The following is a 22,217-nucleotide window of genomic DNA, read 5'->3' on the forward strand; positions in this document are numbered from 1 at the left end:
AGGTCTGCACGTTTTTCATTGGCTCTACTCCATGTCTATAATGCATTCTTTCCATACTTCTGCATTTCTCCTTCTTATAATCTCTTAGTTCCTTCAAAATTCTGCTCAAATGGTATCTTCTATGTAAAAAGTTTGTTTTTTCTGACCCTCTAAGTGCCAGCGCTTTCCCCACTAAAAGGAAATTTCCCTGATTTTTGTTTTGTATATATTTATGTATAGACTTTTTTTTTCTCTTCCCTTTTAGCCCCTTGAGGACAGTGACTTTTGTAATTACACAACTTAGCATAGTATTGGTGCCAGGGACTTATTGAGTGCTTAATAAAAACTTTTTAATTGATTCAATAATTGATTTAACAAAAGATAAGGGATAACTTTTTTTGTATAAATATCATTAAAAACGGAGGACTGAAACTTAGGGGAGAGTCTGGCACCAAAAACAGATTTTCGTACTCATTCACCTTTTCTTTGTTCTTCTGACTTTCTAGACCTACATCATTCCTCACTGCAGATTCACCCCCAAGAGCCTCTTCACTCTGGAACATCCATCAACCCTTGTAATCTTTTTAAAATGAAACATCTATCTGCCACTCTTAATATCTTCTCCCATAAATGAATTCTTCCCATATCCTCCATTATGGGGAAAGGACCATTCTATCCAATTTTTATTCTCTTTCTGGCTGAATTTCTGACTTTCTAAAATTCAACACCGTGCCTTCATGTGGCATTTTCTTCTCTCCTCTTTCCTTTTAATATTTTGTCTTTCCCCTTTAGAAGTTAAGTTGCTCAAGAGCAGAAGTTATCTTACTTTTTTTGTTCAATTTTTAAAATTCTCAGCGCTTAGCACAGTGTCTATCATATGATAAGTATATTTAAGAGTGTTGCCTTGCCTTGGCTGGTCATCTAAATAGAAAATATATATATATATATATATATATATATATATATATATATATATATATATATATATATATATATATATATGTGTGTGTGTGTATGTGAAATCTTTGGAACTGGTACAATTTCCAAGAGAGAGAGAGTAAATAGTGACCGAAGAAAAAAGGTCCAAGGAAATAACCTTTGGTCACATAAATCTCAAGAGATTAGCAGAGATAGGTGAGAAGATGAGACAGTAGAGAGAAGAAAGTGAAAATAAGAAATTAGGAGAAAAGCATGATACTAAGGGCATAAGGGGAAAGATTACAGAAGGATATAATCCTATCCTGACACAAAAAAAGAGAAAATGAATGAGGACACAGAGAGTTTTCAGACTTTGGAGGACAGGTGAAGAAGTCAAGTCAATTTGTAGGTCATGTGATAAGTATAAGAGAGGTGAGGATAAAGTTGAGAATTTGAGTTTTATGGATTGTACGATAGTTTAAAAAGCATCTTATGTAATTGTCTTATTTGAATCTTAAAACTGCCCTGTGAAAGAAGTAATACAAATATCATTATCTTTCAGATAGATAGATAGATATAGATAGAACTATTTATATCTCTCCGTATATCTATATATAATCACACATGTGTACACATATATGTATGTACACACATGCATATACATATATATACACACATATATCTTTATGTTGAAGAAACCTAGAATTAAGAATATTGTCTACAATGTGGATTTGTCCTGAATTATACATTAAATAAGGAGCAAAGTTAGTTTTTGAACTGGTCTTTTAATTCTGATACAGTGTTCTTTGTTCTAGATCTTAAGGAGAAAGTACAGAGTTTTAGAATAACTACTATAGGCATTAATTATGAAGAGAGAAGAATAAAAGATCATGTATTGGTGAGAATCCATTTGAGGTTAGAGTTTTAAGTATGTTTTGAACTCAATCTGAATGCTTTCTTGACTTCTTTCAATAGCATTAAAGACATAAGAAGTAGCAATGAAAAGGAAAGATAATGGAGGAGTGGGAATTAGTTATTTTTGGAGCCTGTCTCATTAATTGTTAGCCAATCAGAGTTGATGGACACTCTCAGAATACAAACAACCACTTTTACAAAAGATATATGAGCACTGAGTAGATTCTCATGAAGGGTTTTTACAATTGAAAGTGTCACTGATGCATTTTATTAATCATCTGCTAGCATGATTAATAAAATGATCAATTATCCAGAAACTGTGTCTCTCAAACGTTTTTATGTCACAAGAACCAAGACAGTAAAGAAATAGTGTCAAATAAATGCTGGAGTAATAGTCAGAAAACTCATGTTCAAATTGCAGCTTTGCCGCTTCTTACCAATATGACTTTGAGTTACATATTTAACCTCTCCAGGGTTTTTTCCTCATTTAAAAAATGAGGACTGTTGAACTAGATTATCCCTAAGGTCAAGATCTAATACTGTGAAACTATGAGCAAAGGAAGTAGGTTTCATGCTGAGGGAAAATGAAAGCTTCAAGAGGAATGAAGCAGAGAATTTGAAAGAAGGAAGGATAGGGAATTATGCTAACAGGAAAAAATATCCAAATTTTGAATCTATGTGCCTAAGGAAAGCAAACCTTGAGGGACTGATTGAATTGCCTAATTGGCTGGCATGATGAATTCAATTCATTATAAAACTAACCACAGAACTTGTGAAGTCAGCTGCCAACATGCCTACCATGTGGAAAAAGGTTCATGACTATGAGATGTGGATTCTGTCTTGCTTAAGGCACATTTTGGAAGGCATAGTGATTTCATGGTTTGCTTGATGAATTATCTACAGTATTTCGTGAACAATAATGAAAAAAATATATTATCTATTCAAATACCTTTATGGACAACAAAAGGATTACACAAAATAAAACGTTTACTTCGACAGTACAAAGGCTATAAGGGGAGCAAGAATACATTATTGGAATTTTTTTAAAATAACAGACCACAAAATACTAATAGTTTGAAAGCAGGAAACTAATAATATTAAGATATTTGTGAATGAATTTTAAAAGAATTTTAAAAGTCCACAAATAAATGCATTTATCACAGAAAATTATCAATTCACAGTAGCATTAATGGAGGCAAACCGAATTTTGTAAAATATAAAAAATATTCTTTTGACAATAGAATCTAGCTGGCATTACCTAATATAAGAATAGCCCCTGAAATGGTTTATAATTCAAATAAAGCTTACATTTACATTGATTATCCCAAACAGGATTCTTCTTAGGAAAGCTAGGTACCATAGTGGATAAAGTACCAAGCCTAGATTCAGGAAGACTCATTTTCTTGAATTCAAATATGGCCACAAATATACTTACTAGCTGTGCAATCCTGGATACTTAATTCTCTTTGCCTCAATTCTCTCACTTGTAAAATGAGCTAGAGAGGGACTCCAGGATCTTAACTAAGAAAACTCCAAACTGGGTCATTTAGAAAGTACTTTCTGATCATGTTTTGCCTCAGTCTCCATTTCAAGTCATGCTGATCATTTTTATGCTAGCTACTTGAGATTTTTTAAGAGATAGAATGGAACAAAAATTTGTTTCTTGATATTTAGAAAAATATTGAAGGCTGAATCACACAATTACATATCTAAAATTTATCTTAAATAACATCTTACCCAAGTTTATTGCAGTTTATTGAAGAATAAACTAAAAACAAGAGAGATTAAGCAATCTTAAAGGCTACACAGGATTTACAGAAAATGTTTTCTAAAATATCAGAGACAATTTAAACCAAAACAAAATTAACAAAATAATAAAAAATAAAAATAAATAATGAAGCATTTAATTAAGTTTGAATGTGTTTAAAGTAAATATCTCATAGAATAAAAGGACATATATTTAGAATTTACAATTACATTTTTTTTTGGTGATTCCTTGATTTTACAGATTAGGAAACTGAGATGAAAGAAATATTTTGCCCAACGCATAAAAAAGGCCAGTTGCAAAGTCAGATTCTAAATTTATTCTTATCACTCGAAATTTGGAATGTTTCTCCTATCTACTCATGCCACAATGGAAAAAAAAATTTCTTTCTTTTTTTTCTGGTATGTATAGTAGTCATTTTGTCACTTTCTAATTTTACTCTTTCTCAATCTTTGAAAACATAATCAGCATTTCTAACACTTTTCTTCTCTGAAAACCAAAAACCACAAATCTAAATTGCTGAATATAAATGTCTTATTTTAGAATTGCAGAATATCAAAACTGAAGTGATAACTCTGGCCACATCAGGATAAGTAACAGGAGGCAACAATTCTAATTTAGCTGATTTCTTTTGTGGACTTGTTGTATACAATTGTGTATACAATCTATGAGAGGGTTTCATGGTAGCTATCTCAGCAACAGGATGGATCATTTCTGGGATTATGAATTCTTGTTTTAAAATGACTTTTTTTAGGCAGAAGATGAATTAAATATTTCCCCCACTAGTTTCAATTTCAGAGTTGCCAACTTGTCCCATTAAATATGAATATTGATATATTAGTTGTGATTTGGCTATATGCCTAGACACAGTGACTGTAGAGATCAGAATGTGTTGTAAATATTATAGATGCTATATTGGTAGCCATGTTGTGAACACTAAAAAAAAAAAAAAATTACTGTGAGAAAAGAATTGAATAACTTTTAGGAAATAAAAGGTCAATGAGAATCTGACAAAGTGACCTAGAAAAAGTCTAGACTTTCCAGGCTTCTTTTTCATAGTGTTTCTATATTTATTCTTAAAATAATTATGCTAAAGTGTTCTATTTCATAAAATAAGGTCACTAGTCTAGACCTCTCTACAGATTCCTATTCCTCCTGACTTCTCATAAACAAACAAACAAAAAAAAATCAATGTCAGGAGATTAATAAGTGAAAATACCCATAAAACAAGAAAAAAGCAACTCAGAATGGATATGCTGCAAAAAGCAAAACATGCTGGAGTGAAACTACTTTACATTTCTCACTTCTGAGGGTTATTATAGACATATGAATGAAAAATTACTTTTTAAATCATAAGAACCTCCTTGTAGATGTCCTCTAAATCACCAGAAACATTGTAGTTCTAACTTTTTCTAGGCACAGAAAGGTATAAATGTGTATAAAGTCTTCTTGTATAAAATAATTAAATTTAGAAGCAAGGTGATATAATTTTTTTCTAATTTTTTTATGTAAGCATAATCAATTTTTTCCCCATTCCCTTAAATCACAGACATTTTGAAAGGAGAATAAAAATGAAAGTGCCTCATTTAAATAATTATTTTAAGTTTAAGAAATATTAAAATTAAATGGTTCCCTTACCCTGTAACTTTAACTATATTCCTTCACTTGATATTTTGGGGGAAAGAAAAAAGAAAGGAGAAGAGATGTGAGAAGAAAGATGGAAAGGAAAAAAGAGAAACCCTTTGAAATGTAAATGTTCATGTAAATCATCCATTCCTCCATCTAGCTATCTATAGATATCTATATCCATCCATCCATCTATCTATCTATCATCTATCAATCTAATCTATCTCATTGATATGCTGTCCATACAAGAAGGTGGAATTATAAGTTCCTTTGTGAGGATATAGGTTATTTTTCCTTAGGTTATTTCTTGATTTGTGACAAAACAGTTTTGTTTACCCTTCCACATATGTAGTAGACTGACTACTAGTATAGAATACATTAGAAAGGGATTAAAAAGATGTCACTTATAGCTCAGGTTCTGCTGCTGATTGAGAATGCAAAGGCCAGTTACTTCTCTAGTCATCTACCATTCCTTCTCACTAAAAGAACAGGGTTGATTTAGATTCCAGCTTCTTAAACTGTGATTTTTGATCAATTGTTGGGTCTCACATCTATGTGAGGGATTACAACATTATGATTTGTCATCAGTAAATGTTTGATCTATATACCTATTTTATATACCTATATACACAGGGTCACATAAAAATATCTCAGGTGAAAAGGGGTAATGAGTGGAAAAAAATTTGAAAAACTCTGATCGAGCTGACCTCTAAGCTCCCTTTCAGTCTATGTAATGTATTATCCAGTTACTATTTTGTCCTTTTTTTAATGGAAGGTATTTTTAAAATAAAATTTGGTATGTGTGAATGGTGAAGAAAAGTTGCCTCTGTTCATTTGACAATGAAATCTGGAATTTTTTTTTGATGAATACTACCCTCTAACCAATAGAGCTATCTAGTCTTTAATACATAAAAATCATATGCAAGTGAACACATTAATCTCTTTTAATTATAATTATAGAATGTTTATATATAAACTTACACACATAAATATAAATATGTGTGTATGTATGCATGAAACACTTTTTATAATTCTGCCTCTCTGTCTCTATTTCTGTTTCTGCACTCCACTATATGTAATATATAGGGAAATATATATATATATATATATATATATATGTATATATGCATATATTCTATTACTAATATTCCTTTATTCATTCAATATCCATTTATTAAGAAAATTGCTATGTACAAAACACTGTTCTAGGCTTTAGGAAGATAAAGAGGAAAACTGATAGAGCTTTAAATCCAGCTATTATCACCATAATTATTATCACTACTACTGCTAATTTCAATGTATATCTTTACCTTAAGAATTATAAGATTCTCTATTATATAAACGTTATTTCAAGTGCATATCTCTCTAAGCAAAGAAAATTAAACTATCTTATTCATTATCAAGGATGTTGCTAACCTGTACCAGTCCCTATGACAACTGATGCTCTGATCTGGTCTGTTAAACACTTAACTGGATTCTCCCCCAGTGTCCAATGTGCTGCTACAGTAATTCATTAAATAGTCCCTTGGTGTCCTAAACATCCTGAATGTGCCACTATACACTACATTCTAGCAAGTAAAGAGAGGAGCACTAAGGAATAGAGTTCAATTATGCCTGCAAGTTCTTAACTGTAAAACATACATACAGACTAGCACATAGAAATATGAGACTTAGAATCAAATGTACCATCTTTATGTCTGTCATTTATAGCTACATCATCTAACTTCTCTGAACCTTTGTTTCCTCTTCCATGAAAATGGGGAAATAATGTTGAGAGAATATATGCCTCAGTCATAAAATAATGTACATAATAATGTACATAAAAGTGTTTTGTAAACCATAAGGGAATTTAATACATATTTTAAATTAGGAGTGAAAAGAGAAAGTGGCTAGCTGTTTTTCTGTATATAAAGACTCCTGGAGAGGAAACTCAATCAAACCATGAAAATCAGCATTTGCCCTAAAATATACACTCTTATAGAAAACTACTTGGGTCCTGAAAAATTAAATTAGCTTACTCAAGGATAAGATATCATTTAGGATCAGAACTGAATTGTAACTTAGTTCTTCCAGATACATTTACTGTATGTACTACCTGCCTTTCTTCTGCTATTGTTTATCATCATCACCTCAATCACAATCATCCCAACCTTCATCGTCATCTCCTAAAATAAATGTTTATTTTTTTCTTCAAAAATAGTTTACTTCACTGTGATAATAGGCTATCAGGGTTTTGATGAGCTATTGCAATCTATTTTCTTAAATATCCTTAAAATAATCCCAATGGCTAAAACTGGTATGTAAAACTAGTACAAAGTTTAATGTCCCTTCTTTTTATCTTTTTTTAAGAGAAGAGGAAAATTGTGGCGATAGGACTGAGTCAGTGAAACTTTTTAAAACAAAAGGATAAGTTTGAAATGAAAGTTTTATACATTTGTTTTGTAATAGCAATTGTATATTTGCCCAGAATACTTTTTTTCCCCTCATCAGTTCAATACACTATTGTGCTGCACGAAAGCTTTTGGATGTTACAAAAATAACTTCAATTAAAGTTCAACTTTCTGGAACACAAATTCTCAAAGATGGTGCAGCATATGCTTCAAGATTTGCTTGCCTTTCAACTTTATTAACAGAGATAGTTTTGATCTTATCACTTCTTTCAATCACAGTGCTAGCTTAATTCTACTTATTGATACACTTTAATAGGCAATATTTTCTAGATTGAAAATTGTATGTATGTGTTTAAAAGAATAAAAGAACTACTTAAAGCATACATTTAAAATATATTTCCAGAATAATCTTGTTACTGTTTCAGTTCTGTTGATATCCAATTAGGGTTGCATGGATTGTGTCTACTTAAATATTTTTACATTACATATTTTACCTCACGTTATCTTGATATAGGTCAAATAGTTAGAAGATATGAGTAGGAAATCTACTTTGGAACACAATGAGATAATTTGTGAGAAACAAAAATAGATTGAGATACAGAACACCAGAAGTCAGTGTTTTGGCGTTAAAAACTGCATTGTTTTAGAAGTCAAGACATCTTTGTTCAAGATTCAGTTCTGCCACTAACTAGCTATGTGTTCACTAAATAAATGATTTAACCTCTTTATGTCTTAAGTCATGCTATCTAAAACAGGTAAAAAAGAAATGTTTGATGTTTGATATGAAGGTGAAAGTAAAAGTATGTGGATCCTCTCCCCTTCTTTGGTTTAAGAGTACTTTTCAAGAATCCAATCAGGAAAAGGACATATAGGCTAACAACTAATATCCATTCTCTTTTTGGCTGTGGTTCTGACTTCCCAGATTTAAGAAATTGTCACATGTAGTTATCTTGTATCCTCACCCTTACAACCCCCTTTCCACCTTAATTTGCCATGTTGTCTCTCCCATGAGAATGAGGGATATAAGATCTTAAAGGACTAGGACCTTCCTTGCTTTTTTGTTTGCATTTGTATATTAGAGATTTGGGTATCTGGAGGTCCAGTTCTTTCGAATGGTGATATGTCCCTTAATACAGCACAATATGCACAAACAGAAAGTTCTTAGCAAATGATTGTTGTTTTAAGAAACTTAAATTACTTTGTAAATATTACTATTTTCTAACTACTACAGATATAAAAAACTAAGAATAGAGATATTTTAATATTATTAAAAGTTTCTGAGACATTCCAATATATTTCCCCCTAAGAGTTTTGAGAGATACTTTTAGTTCAGAAAAAGTAACAATCTGGGAACATGGAATCTCCTGATTTCCCCCACAAATAGAAAAAAATTGCATCTCAGAGAAAACATAGACCGTTGAAAAATCAAGAAGACTTGGGGAAGAACAGGAATTTTCCCTATACTTGGAAAAGATCTGAAGAAAGCCCCAGCCTGGGATTAGGGGATTAACTCTGTGAGAAGCAAACACCTCCAGTCTAGCTCCATAGAAGCACCAAGTGGGAAACCCTAGAGCTAACTGGGTATGGCTGGAACTTCAGCAGAACCTACAGAAACTTTCACCTTCTGGTCTATGGAGTTAGGGGCTGAATTCAGGAAGATGATTAGGAATGCCAGGTCCAACTGTGTTGCAGGGAACTGGCTCTGGGCAAGAAGGAACCAGAACGTCTATGAGGCAGGAGGCAGAAGTGCTGTAGGCTGCGAGCAATTGCTAGAGGATGGAGTTCTTGGTTTGGGATTCTTGGTCAGAGGGGAGAGCTGAGGTGAAGCCAGAAGCACAATCTCCCTCCCCAGGATTAGAGATGCTTAAACTTCTGCCTTGTGTTTAAAAAAAAAAAATGAACCAGCCAAAAAGAAAGAACCCCACCATAGAAATATACTATGGGAACAGAGAAAACTGGGATTCATCTTCAAAGAAAGACAATCAAGTAAAAAAAAAAAAAAAAGAAAACTTCTATCCTATAGAGTAAGGACAAATGGCTCCCTACCCAGAAAGAATTTATAGAAGAACTCAAAAAAGAATTTAAAAATCAATAACAGACATTGAGGAAAAACTAAAAAATAAAAACCATCCAAGAAAAACAAAATTACAAAAAATATCTAACCAACTAGAAAAGGAGATATACAATCTCAAAGATGAAAATAATCTTTTTAAAATTAGAATTGGGCAAGGGGAAACCTGTGAAGCTATGAGAGACCAAGAAATAACAAAACAGATTCTAAAGAATGAAAAGACTAGAACAGAATGAATTTTTGTACATATAGCTTCTTTTCCTTTTTATATCCTTTTCCCCCCAAAGACCCAGTAGTATTATTGCTAGGTCAAAGGGTATGGGAGATTTTATAGCTATTTGGGCAGTTACAAATGACTTTGCAGAATGGTTGAAAGAGTTCCATCTCCACCAATAATGCATTAGTGTCTCATTTTTCCCACATCTCCTCCAAGATTTGTCATTTCCCTTTTCAATTCTATTAGCCAATCAAGTAGGTATGAAGTAGTATCTCAGAATTGTTTTAATTTACATTTCTCCAATCAATAGTAAGTTAGAGCATTTTTTTATATGGCTATAGAGAACTTTGAAAACTTCATTAGAAAACTGTTCATATCTTTGGATCATTTATCACTTGGGGAATGGCGACTTCTTTCATGAAGTTGCTTCTTAAGAAATAAGACACTCGACAGAGAAATCTGATTCAAAAATTTTTTCACATTTATGATTATTAAATATATTTCCCTCCATCCTTTCCCCCCTCCCTTTGATTCTAGTATCTCCTTCATTTTATCCTGTCTCTCCTCAAAAGTGATTTGCTTCTGACTACCACCCTCTCCATTCTATCCTCCTTTCTATCCACCACTACTCCTTACCCTCTTTTCTTGTAAGGTAAGAGATTTCTCTACCCAGTTGAGTGTGTGTATTATTCCCTTTTTGAGCCAATTCTGATGAGATTAAAGTTCATTCATTCCCCCTTTTCCTGCCATTGTAAAAGCTTTTTCTTGCCTCTTTTATATGATAATTTACTACATTTAAATCACCCACTCTTCCCTTTCTCCTGGTGCATTCCTCTTTCTCACGCCATAATTTTATTTTTAGATATCATTCATCATCATATTCACCTCAAACTTGTGCCCTTTGTCTATATAGTCTCCTTTTAGCTGCCCTAATAATGAGAAAGTTTTTTAATGAGTTACAAGAATCATCATGCAATATAAGGAAGTAAACAGTTTGACCTTACGAAGTCTCTTATGCTTTCTCTTGGGTCTTATATTTGAAAATCCCATTTTTTATTCAGTTCTGGTCTTTTCATCATTGAATGTCCATTTTTAACTGAACATCCATTTTTCCCTAAAGGATTATACTCACTTTTGCTACATAGGTGATTATTGATTGTTATAATTAAAGTTCCTTTGCCTTCTGGAATATCATTCCATGCCCTCTGATTCTTTAATGTAGAAGCTACTAAATCTATTTTTATCCTGACTGTTGTTCCATGATATTTAAGTTGTTTCTTTCTAGTTTGCAATGTTTTTTCCTTGATCTGGGAATTCTTGAACTAACTATAAGATTATTTGGAGTTTTCATTTGGGGATTATTTTTCAGGATGTAATCAGTGGAATTTTTCAATTTTTATTTTCCCCTCTGATTCTAGGATATTGGGGCAGGTTTCCTTAATTTCTTGAATTTTATCTTGAAAGATATATTACAATGCCTTTGAAATTATTTTTAATTTTAAAAATATTTTTAAAATGATTTTAAAGTTATGTTTCCTGGATCAATTCTCCATTGTTTTTTCCAATGAAATATTTCACATTGTCTTCTTTTTTTTTTTTTCCATTCTTTGGTTTTATTTTATTGTTTCTTTTTTTTTTTTCAATTTTATTTTATTTAATAATAACTTTGTATTGACAGAATCCATACCAGGATAATTTTTACACGACATTATCCTTTGCAATCACTTATGTTTCGTTTTTTCCCCTCCCTCCCTCCTCCCCCCCCCCAAGATGGCAAGCAGTCCTATATATGTTAAATATGTTGCAGTATATCCTAGATACAATACATATTTGCAGAACCGAACAGTTCTCCCGCTGCACAGGGAGAATTGGCTTCAGAAGGTAAAAATAACTCGGGAAGAAAATCAAAAATGCAAATAGTTCACATTCATTTCCCAGTATTCCTTCTTTGGGTGTAGCTGTTTCTATCCATCATTTCTCCAATGAAACTCAGTTAAGTCTCTTTGTCAGAGAAATCCACTTCCATCAGAATACATCCTCATACAATATCGTTGTCGAAGTGTATAATGATCTCCTGGTTCTGCTCATCTCACTTAGCATCAGTCCATGTAGGTCTCTCCAAGCCTCTCTGTATTCATCCTGCTGGTCATTCTTTACAGAGCAATAATATTCCATAACATTCATATACCACAATTTACCCAGCCATTCTCCAATTGATGGGCATCCATTCATTTTCCAGTTTCTAGCCACTACAAACAGGGCTGCTACAAACATTTTGGCACATACAGGTCCCCTTCCCTTTTTTAGTATCTCTTTGGGGTATAAGCCCAATAGAAACACTGCTGGATCAAAGGGTATGCACAGTTTGATAACTTTTTGGGCATAATTCCAGATCGCTCTCCAGAATGGCTGGATTCGTTCACAACTCCACCAACAATGCATCAGTGTCCCCGTTTTCCCGCATCCCCTCCAACATTCATCATTATTTTTTCCTGTCATCTTAGCCAATCTGACAGGTGTGTAGTGATATCTCAGAGTTGTCTTAATTTGCATTTCTCTGATCAATAGTGATTTGGAACACTCTTTCATGTGAGTGGTAATAGTTTCAATTTCTTCATCTGAAAATTGTCTGTTCATATCCCTTGACCATTTATCAATTGGAGAATGGCTTGATTTTTTATAAATTTGAGTCAGTTCTCTATATATTTTGGAAATGAGGCCTTTATCAGAACCTTTAATTGTAAAACCAGTTTGTTTTCCCAGTTTGTTACTTTCCTACTAATCTTGTTTGCATTCGTTCTGTTTGTACAAAGGCTTTTTAATTTGATATAATCAAAATTTTCTATTTTGTGATTGGTAATGGTCTCTAGTTCATCTTTGGTCACAAATTTCTTTCTCCTCCACAAGTCTGAGAGATAAACTATCCTATGTTCCTCTAATTTATTTATAATCTCGTTCTTTATGCCTAGGTCATGGACCCATTTTGATCTTATCTTGGTATGTGGTGTTAAGTGTGGGTCCTTGCCTAATTTCTGCCATACTAATTTCCAGTTATCCCAGCAGTTTTTATCAAATAATGAAATCTTATCCCAAAATTTAGAATCTTTGGGTTTGTCAAACACTAGATTGCTATAGTTGACTATTCTGTCTTGTGAACCTAACCTTTTCCACTGATCAACTAATCTATTTCTAAGCCAATACCAAATGGTTTTGGTGACTGCTGCTTTATAATATAATTTTAGATCAGGTACAGCTAGACCACCTTCATTTGATTTTTTTTTCATTAATTCCCTTGAGATTCTCGACTTTTTATTGTTCCATATGAATTTTGTTGTTATTTTTTCTAAATCATTAAAATATTTTCTTGGAAGTCTGATTGGTATAGCACTAAATAAATAGATTAGTTTAGGGAGTATTGTCATCTTTATTATATTTGCTCGGCCTATCCAAGAGCACTTAATATTTTGCCAATTATTTAAGTCTGACTTTATTTGTGTGAAAACTTTTTTGTAATTTTGCTCATATAATTCCTGACTTTCCTTTGGTAGGTAGATTCCCAAATATTTTATGGTATCAACAGTTATTTTGAATGGAATTTCTCTTTGTATCTCTTGCTCTTGGATTTTGTTGGTGGTGTATAAGAATGCTGAGGATTTATGGGGATTTATTTTGTATCCTGCTACTTTGCTAAAATTATGAATTATTTCTAATAGCTTTTTAGTAGAATCTCTGGGTTTTCTAGGTATACCATCATATCATCTGCAAAGAGTGATAGTTTGGTTTCCTCATTGCCTACTCTAATTCCTTTAATCTCTTTCTCGACTCTTATTGCAGAGGCCAGTGTTTCTAATACAATATTGAATAATAATGGTGATAGTGGGCAACCTTGCTTCACTCCAGATCTTACCGGGAAAGGTTCCAGTTTTTCCCCATTGCATATGATGCTTACTGAAGGTTTAAAATATATGCTCCTAACTATTTTAAGGAAAAGTCCTTTTATTCCTATGCTCTCAAGTGTTTTTATTAGGAATGGCTGTTGGATTTTATCAAATGCTTTTTCTGCAATTATTGAGATGATCATATGGTTTTTGTTTGGTTGGTTGTTGATATAGTCAATTATGTTAATAGTTTTCCTAATATTGAACCAGCCCTGCATTCCTGGTATAAATCCTACTTGGTCATAGTGTATTATCCTGGGGATGATTTTCTGTAATCTTTTTGCTAATATTTTATTTAAGATTTTAGCATCAATATTCATTAGGGAGATTGGTCTATAATTTTCTTTCTCTGTTTTCAGCCTACCTGGTTTAGGTATCAGTACCATATCTGTGTCATAAAAAGAGTTTGGTAGGACTCCTTCAATCCCTACTTCTTCAAATAGTTTATTTAGCATTGGAGTTAATTGATCTTTAAATGTTTGATAGAATTCAGATGTAAATCCATCTGGTCCTGGGGTTTTTTTTTTTAGGGAGTTGATTAATAGTTTGTTCTATTTCTTTTTCTGAGATAGGAGTGTTTAGGATATTTACTTCTTCCTCTGTTAGTTTAGGCAAGCTATATTTTTGGAGGTATTCTTCTATTTCATTTAAGTTGTCGAATTTATTGGCGTAAAGTTGGGCAAAGTAACTCCTAATTATTGCTCTAATTTCCTCTTCGTTAGTGGTGATTTTATTGTTTCTTGATTTCTCATAAAATCCTTAGCTTCCATTTACTCAATTCTAATTTTAAGAAATTATTTTCTTCACTGACCTTTTATATCTTCTTTTCCATTTGGACAATTTTACTTTTTTTTTAAAGAGTGGTTTTCCTCCAGTGAAATTTTGTGTCTCTTTTTCTACTTGACTTTTTAAAGCATTTTTCTTTTATTGGGTTTTTGTACCTTTTTTATCATTAGGCCTGGTCTGTTTTGTTAAGGTGTCAATTTTTTTTTTTCAGTATTTTTTAATTTCTACTTTGCCAAGCTGTTGACTTGTTTTTATGATTTTCTTGCATCATTTTCATTTCTCTTCCCAATTTTTCCTCTACATTTCTTGATTTTCAAAAACCTTTTTGAGTTTTTCTATGGCATGAAACCAATCCATATATTTTTCTTGGAAGCTTTTAATATTGGAGCTCTGACTTCTTAAAATCTCCTTCTGAGTGTGTGTTTTTATCTTCCTTATCACCTAACTAAAATGCTATGGTCAGAATATTTTTCTTTTGCTTTCAGTATTTTCACAGTCTGCTTTGCCTTTTAACTCTTTGTTAAAGTGGAAGTTTGCTTCTAGGATAGAGAGCACTCTAATCTAATCATCAGAAGTTTTGTGCAACTGTTTTCAGAGATACTTCTAGGGAATCAGTTTTCAGTTCTTGCAAAGGGATAATAAAAAGTATATTTATTATTCTTCTGGACTGTATTTTAATCTGAGTGACCACAAGAGTTTTTTTTTGTTTTTTGTTTTTTTTTTGCCCTGAAACTGTGAAAAGGATTCTTTGCTCCACTGCAAATACAAGCTTTGATGTGCTCATGTTTCTCCTTGCCCTGGAATTGCCACCCAGGATTATGATCCAGATCTGAATATGGGAAAAGCAACAGAGTCCTATCTCCAGTGCCAGAAAAGATAATCCTATAATCTTCTGAAGAGTTGTTCAATCCTCTTACTGCTTGTGGGATGAAGGCTCCAGAAGTAACAGTTATTGTTGAGTTAGGGGCTCCCAAGATTTGCTCCTAATTTGCTAAGGTTGAGTCTGCACTGATGCAGGCTCTACTCTACTTTGACCCAAGTATGACAGATTTTTTTCTGCCAACTTTCTTTTGGCTGGAAAATTATTTCACTCTTTCTTTTGTGAATTCTGCTACTCTACGACTTTTTTTTATGGCATTCTTGAAAGGTGTTTGAAAGGGTTTGGGGAGGAATTCAGGTGAGTCTCCCTCTTGGCTCTGCTTTATGATTCCTAGTCTTTGAGCCTCCAGTAAACAGTGTTGTGTTGTAATGTTTTCTTGAAAAAGTAGTACCATTTATTTTGATATAGTATAATGTCAAATTTCAAAATTGGGGGCTTAATGATTTAAAATCTTAAGCCACACACAAATCAAATCAGAACCAGGAGCCATCCTAAATACCAATAAACTATTTGAGTGGTTCTCTCTAGCACAGCTAAAACATTTTAATTTTAAACTACTTTCATTCCTGAATGTCATTCAGTTAGCCCCTCTGAAAATAATGTCAGCTCTCAGCCACAGAAGGGGAAAAAAGCACATATTTATAGAAGGAAATGTTGGTTTGATTCAAAACATTTCACATGTTAAAAGAGTAAAAAACAGATGTTATTTCTCATCTGCGAGATATATTTTAATAAGGGAAATGATTTTTACTAACCATTCTTTTTTGGGGGCTTCTTCCTGATGTCTTTTCTGGCTTTGTTAATTTTTTTTTTCTAATTAATCCCCAGTTGGGGATTCCATTCAACTGCGGGTTAAATTCACAAAAGAAACAATTCTATTATGTCAATTCAGGATGCAGTTCTAACTCTGGTCAACCTTTTAATAAAAGTATATTATATCCATTTGTGAAACACAGTAGATACTTCAGTTATATCTCATCACTTCTGAAAAAGCTCATTTCCTTCTCATTATAAGTTTTTAATATCATCTTTGTTTACAAGGAAAAACACAGCTGTCACAGATCACAGAGTTACAGTAGCTCAAAGAAACTTCAGTCATATGGTCAAGTACTCTAATTCTGCATTTGAGGAAGCTGAAGCCCAGAAAGATTAATGCAGTTGCCCAAGATTCTAAGTAGCAGAGAATGGGTTTGAACCCAGGTTTTCCATCTCCAAATCTGTTGTTTTTTCCACTTTACCATGATGTTAACTCATTAATTAAAACACAAAGTCCTATTTATCAGTGTCCAAAAGCTATTATTATTACATCCATGGGGTAACATGCCATTTTCTTTCAATGCAAGAAGCAAAATCAGATCACAGAATCATAAATTTTAATTATTTGCTTGGTTACTAGAAAGGAAAGAGATTAGATATATCAGTTACCAGATCAGTTAGTCCATTTAGATTAGTATTATAGTAGTGAACACTACTGCAGGCAGTTTGGTACAGGGGTGGCTCTCCTCTCTTCCCAGTCCCTTGTTTTCTCGCAAGGATCATTTTCCTCTTACCAACTCCACTTACTTCAGCTCCTGTGGTGGTGTGGGCAAACAGAAGCCTATTCTTGGTGTAGGAGAAAGTATTCCCTTCAGATATCATAATTTAGGTTAAGTACTAGCTAGTTATGGTTCAGTAAAAGATCATGTTAGGCAAAGAGATCATGTTAGGCAAAGAGATCTTAGGAAGGAGTGAGCAACAGAAAACCTGATTCAAAGTATGGTGTATCTATACAATCCTTCAACTAAATGTTAAGTAAAATGACTATGGGAAGTATGTACATTATCAATCAATCAACAAGTAATAATGAAGGACTTATTATGTGGCAGATACTATGCTAGCTACTGAAGATATAAACAGACTAAATAAAATAATTCCTAGTCATGAAGAACTTAAACTCCCTTCATAGCAAATTGATTGTCAGTTGTATTTAAATTAAACAAAAGATTCAAAAGCAGTGTTGGAAGTTGGAAAAGTTTCAAAACAATATATATTCGAGTCTTTAAAAAAAATCAAACTGAAAGAAAAAAAGTCTTTTTTTTTCTTTTCTGCCTCTAAATAAAATAGACTTATAATTTTGAGGGTAATTTAGTTTTACATTTAACCTCAGAATATGATCTGTCTTTTAAAATATACTTTTATGGGGTATAGTGATAATTAAGTTGATCTTTAGGAGACATAATATTAGAGATGCATACAGATTCTAAATTTAACATTATCCAGCTAATCCAAATAAGCTTAAATTCAAAAAAGGTTTCCACACAGATTCATTTGGAAGAATTTACAGGTGGTCTAAGCCATGGCCCAATATTTTGTGGCATAACTCTAACTCTCTTAATTTCTGCCATTCCCCCACATCTCATTCTGTTAACTCCTCATCTCCTGACTTCTCTCTCTGCTCTCTCTGTTTTAGGAACAGTTCTGTCTATATGCTGAACATGATTCTATGCACTAAGCATGAATGGCAAATTAATACAGTGGAGAAATTTAGCCTCAAAAGCAGAAAGATGTGGATTCAAGTCCTTCCTCTGAAAAGTCCAAAAAAAAAAAAAAAGATCAAATCTAGTCAAGATCAAGTACAATCAAGATCAAGTCCAAGAATCACTTGAGTTCTTAGAACCTCAGGCAAATATCTGACATCATTAGTTACACAGCAAATGTTAGTAAACATTGGTAAAGTGAATTTTCTGATCAGCCTCTGTTTAATAAAAGCTAGCCACTACACTCAAGGATTAGATACAAAACTGAAAGAAGTTAGTCCCCAAATTTACATTTATATAGAGGCTCTTGCTGTTGTTAAATCATTTTAGTTGACTGATTTTTGATAACCTCAAGTAGGGTTTTCTTGGCAAAGACATAGAAGTGGTTTGCCATTTCCTTCTCCAGTCCATTTCACAGATGAGGAAAGTGAGGCAAATAGAATAAGTTTCTTCCCTAGCTAATAAGTGTCTGAGGTCACACTTAAACTTAGAAAGATAAAGTCTAGCTAACTCTAGACCCAGCAGTGTATCCATTGAATCACTTAGTTACCTTTATATAAAAGTTCAGAGGTTCAGAAAGTTAAATTTCTGGAATATTTATTTGGTAAATTATACATTAAAAATGATTGTTATAATATGATTACTATATTAAAGATAATCCAATAGTTTAGGAGATCCTAGCTGCTACATAGCAGGCATGAATCTCTCCTCACCCAGATGGTAATAACAACCTTCGCAAGAAGATGAATCAAAATAGATTTGGGTAATCAAGTTACTATGAGGTTGCATTGTTTAAAATGCCAGAGCCTTGGAGTATAATTTTTAGTTAGAGGCTATAATTTGGCCGAGATTTGTTTGTTTTGACTGGACTTCGATTCTGTTTCATAATACTATTTGTGGTTTATCGGCTTTATCACAAGGCAGGCATTTCTAAGATGTCAACAGGAGAAACTGCTCAACCAAATAAGACTCATAGAAGAATGATTTCACTCAACAATTACAATGAATTAGAAAGGATAATTATAAAAACAAGCAAAAATGTAACACTATAGTTTTGTAATATTTTGTTACAAGGTGACTTTGAAATTAATATAAGAATCACAGAATCTCAAAGTTAGAAAGGACCTAAGATTATCTAAGTTAGTGCTTTTCAAGTCCAGGAGTTCAGGGTTCAATGGTCCAAGTCCAAAGCTTCAAATTTCAGGAATGAAGATCTGTTGGTACCATCATGATCTTTTCAGAAGTATACAAAGTAAAAACTATTTTTATAATAATACTGTGATATTATATATACCTATTAAAATAATTCTCTCTTTTCCAACTATCTATCTATGATAAGACTGGATTTCTTCAACTATTAAAGCAGATTTAATCCAGAAGTAGATATGAAGAGTTAGTTCTCTTTTATTAATCCAGACCTTAAAGAAATATGCAAAAATATATAAAACAACACATTTTTAACTTTCAAAATTGTGTTCATGTTAACACATAATAGATGTATTGTTTATATTCAATGAATTTTTAAGTTGTCAGTTTTCATTCCTAAAGCAAAAAATATCAATAGATATTATTCACAGAAACAAAAGTTTCATTGGGGTATTAAATAATTTTTAAAAGTGTAATAGGTTTTTAAGACCAAAACCTAATAGAGGAGACAAAAGACACCATATATATGTACAAAAATGTTTGAGTGTGCATGTATGTATCTGTTCTTCCACATTTGAATCAATTCTAATTCGAGTTAGGTTCAAACACTGCACTTTACTCTTACCAGTTTCCCTTTTCTTAAAAGTTCTTATTTACCATTTTTATGTGACATGATTTCCCCCATTCTTTATCTCCCTTCCTCCTTTTCCCAATGCATTCCTTTCGCCACTCCACTTTTCTGAAACCATCCCAACATAAGCAACTCACACTCATCCCTTCTCTGCCTTTATGGAAAACCTGCCCTAATAAGGATAAAGTTCTTAAGAGTTAAATGTATCATCTTCTCATATAGAAATGTAAGGAGTTTAATCTTATTGAGTTCCTTATTTCTCTTTCATTTTTTTATATTACTCTATTATTCTTTTCCTATTTTTTCCTCTATTATCCACATTCCTTATCTCTTAACTATTACAGGAATTTTTACTGGGTTTGCTGTTATTTAACATTTTTATGCTGATGGTTTGCTTAAAATTGTTTTCACATTGTTTTTTTCTTCTGAGTTTATGTCTTGGTCTTCCATGTCACAGTAGTTTTTATGGTCAAGTTTTGTAGTTGTTATTATTTGTTTGTTTTGATTGACTTACTCTTTTCAGTTTATTTCTTGGCTTAGAATTTAATTTAGACTGTGCTCACCTGGGGAAGGGGAAAGCAAAATAAATTGCTGTATTGTTTATTTAAATATATATCTACATGTATATAATGTATTTAAACATACATATACACATGTATATAAGGATATGTGTATGGATATATTCTTATTCTGCAACCTGTTTATCTCCCTGTCAGGAATTAAGTAGCTTTGTAATCAGTACTCTAGAATTTAAGGTTAGTTATAGAAATGATTAGAGTTCTTAAGGCTTTTCCTGTTCTACTTTCTGAATTAAGACTAATTCTGACAGCAAATCATTGTTTAAGGTATGGGGAGTTTGCACCACATTACTAACTGTTAAAGAAAGTTATGATCTTCTTATCAGGCTCATAGTTTTAGTCTATCATAATCTGACCATGAGAAATTTCAAAGAAGATACACACTCTTGGTCATCAAAGATAGATTTAAACAATGGAGTTCCAACTTCCCACCTTCTACATTGAATCTTTGTGGGATCTGGAAATGAGGAGTTTGGGAGTATAAAGAGAGGTTCTTTAAGGAGGACATATCACAATCTTAAACAAATTGCAATAAGAAGTAATAGTAAAAAAAAAAGGGGGGGGGGTAAGAGGAGGAATAAAAGGAATTCTTTAATTTTTGAATAGTCTTGTAACTGTGTTGAATTCTGTTCCCCATCTGGACCTGTGAATCCAATGTTCTAGAAAACTGTCAATGTGGAAACCTTCCATCAAGTCAAATACATAATTATAACTTATAGTCTCAAAAGAGTTGCTGAGGTGAAATGATATGTTCACAGTCATGCAATTAATATATGTCAAATACAAAACTTAAACTCAAGTCATTCTGAGTCAAAAAATTGACCCTTCCGCCATTATACTATTCTGCTATATAGAATTAGGATCAATATCCAACTTTGAGATTATATACTAGAAACTGCAATTGACTACAAACTTTAATTAAGACCAGTGTCATTTAGATTTTTTATAGAGATATCTAAAACATATATGCTCATTGGGATGATCCTGGGATGAGAATTCTGTGCTAAGGAAATTCCCATGCAGCCATAGGGCAGGAGTTTTCATAACAATGTCCCTAAACAAACAACCAAAAAAAAAAAAAATCTGAACAACAACATACATTAGGTTCTGCCAAAAAGGAAATTAGTTTATGTATTCTTTATATAGTACTTAAAAATAAGACATAATTCATCTTTATTCCTAAAAAGGATAAACAGATGGTTAAGCACCACAACTTTCAAGAAGAAACAGAAAGGGTAACCAGAAAAGGAAGATATTTGTGTGTATAAGAATGGAATGGAGTAGCAGGGAGGCAGGCAGTAATGAAAAAGAAGCAGAAAAAGTCAAAGCATGAAACTATAGAATAGAATTCTTAAAACTGAGAATTCACACATCTGAAGAATGGAAAACTCTTACCTGTAGCCAAATAGATGATATGGAAAAGCATGTCTTTTCCTTGCACAACATCGACTGCAACATGAGAAAACCGGCTGTTGTCTTCCATGAAGTAAGGAACTGTAGTAACAGGTTGCACTACCTCATGCATAAGGATGAATTTCTGAGCATCCTGAAGGTTTCTTTCTGTCAGGTTCACATACAAGCCTTGGTCCACTGTACCACACTGCAAATAAAGAAAGGTATTTTATTACTGTACCCAACAAGCAACTGTTGCACCACAACTGCATGATACCAGGATACAAATTAAGAAATATTACTTTGGTATTGAGATTGTGCAAGCCATGATCTGTCTCTCTCTGTGTGTATGTGTGTATATGTGTCAGTCTGTGTCTCTCAGAGTGTCTGTGTGAACTTGTCTCTGCTCTGTCTTTTTCTGTATATATATATATATATATATATATATATATGTGTGTGTGTGTGTGTG

The 22,217-nt window shown here is 32.6% G+C and overlaps 1 protein-coding gene across 2 annotated transcripts in view; it reads right to left on the bottom strand.

The window, feature by feature from the left end:
* SEMA5A (semaphorin 5A) overlaps positions 1-22,217 on the bottom strand; it is a 548,675-nt gene that overhangs the window by 208,163 nt on the left and 318,295 nt on the right. For both annotated transcript variants that reach the window (XM_051969840.1, XM_051969839.1), the window contains exon 10: positions 21,752-21,956. In XM_051969840.1, the coding sequence (XP_051825800.1) occupies positions 21,752-21,956 (205 nt within the window). The remainder of the gene's footprint in view (positions 1-21,751; positions 21,957-22,217) is intronic.

The sequence above is a fragment of the Antechinus flavipes genome, chromosome 1, assembly GCF_016432865.1.
Source record: "Antechinus flavipes isolate AdamAnt ecotype Samford, QLD, Australia chromosome 1, AdamAnt_v2, whole genome shotgun sequence".
Lineage (NCBI taxonomy): Eukaryota > Metazoa > Chordata > Mammalia > Dasyuromorphia > Dasyuridae > Antechinus > Antechinus flavipes.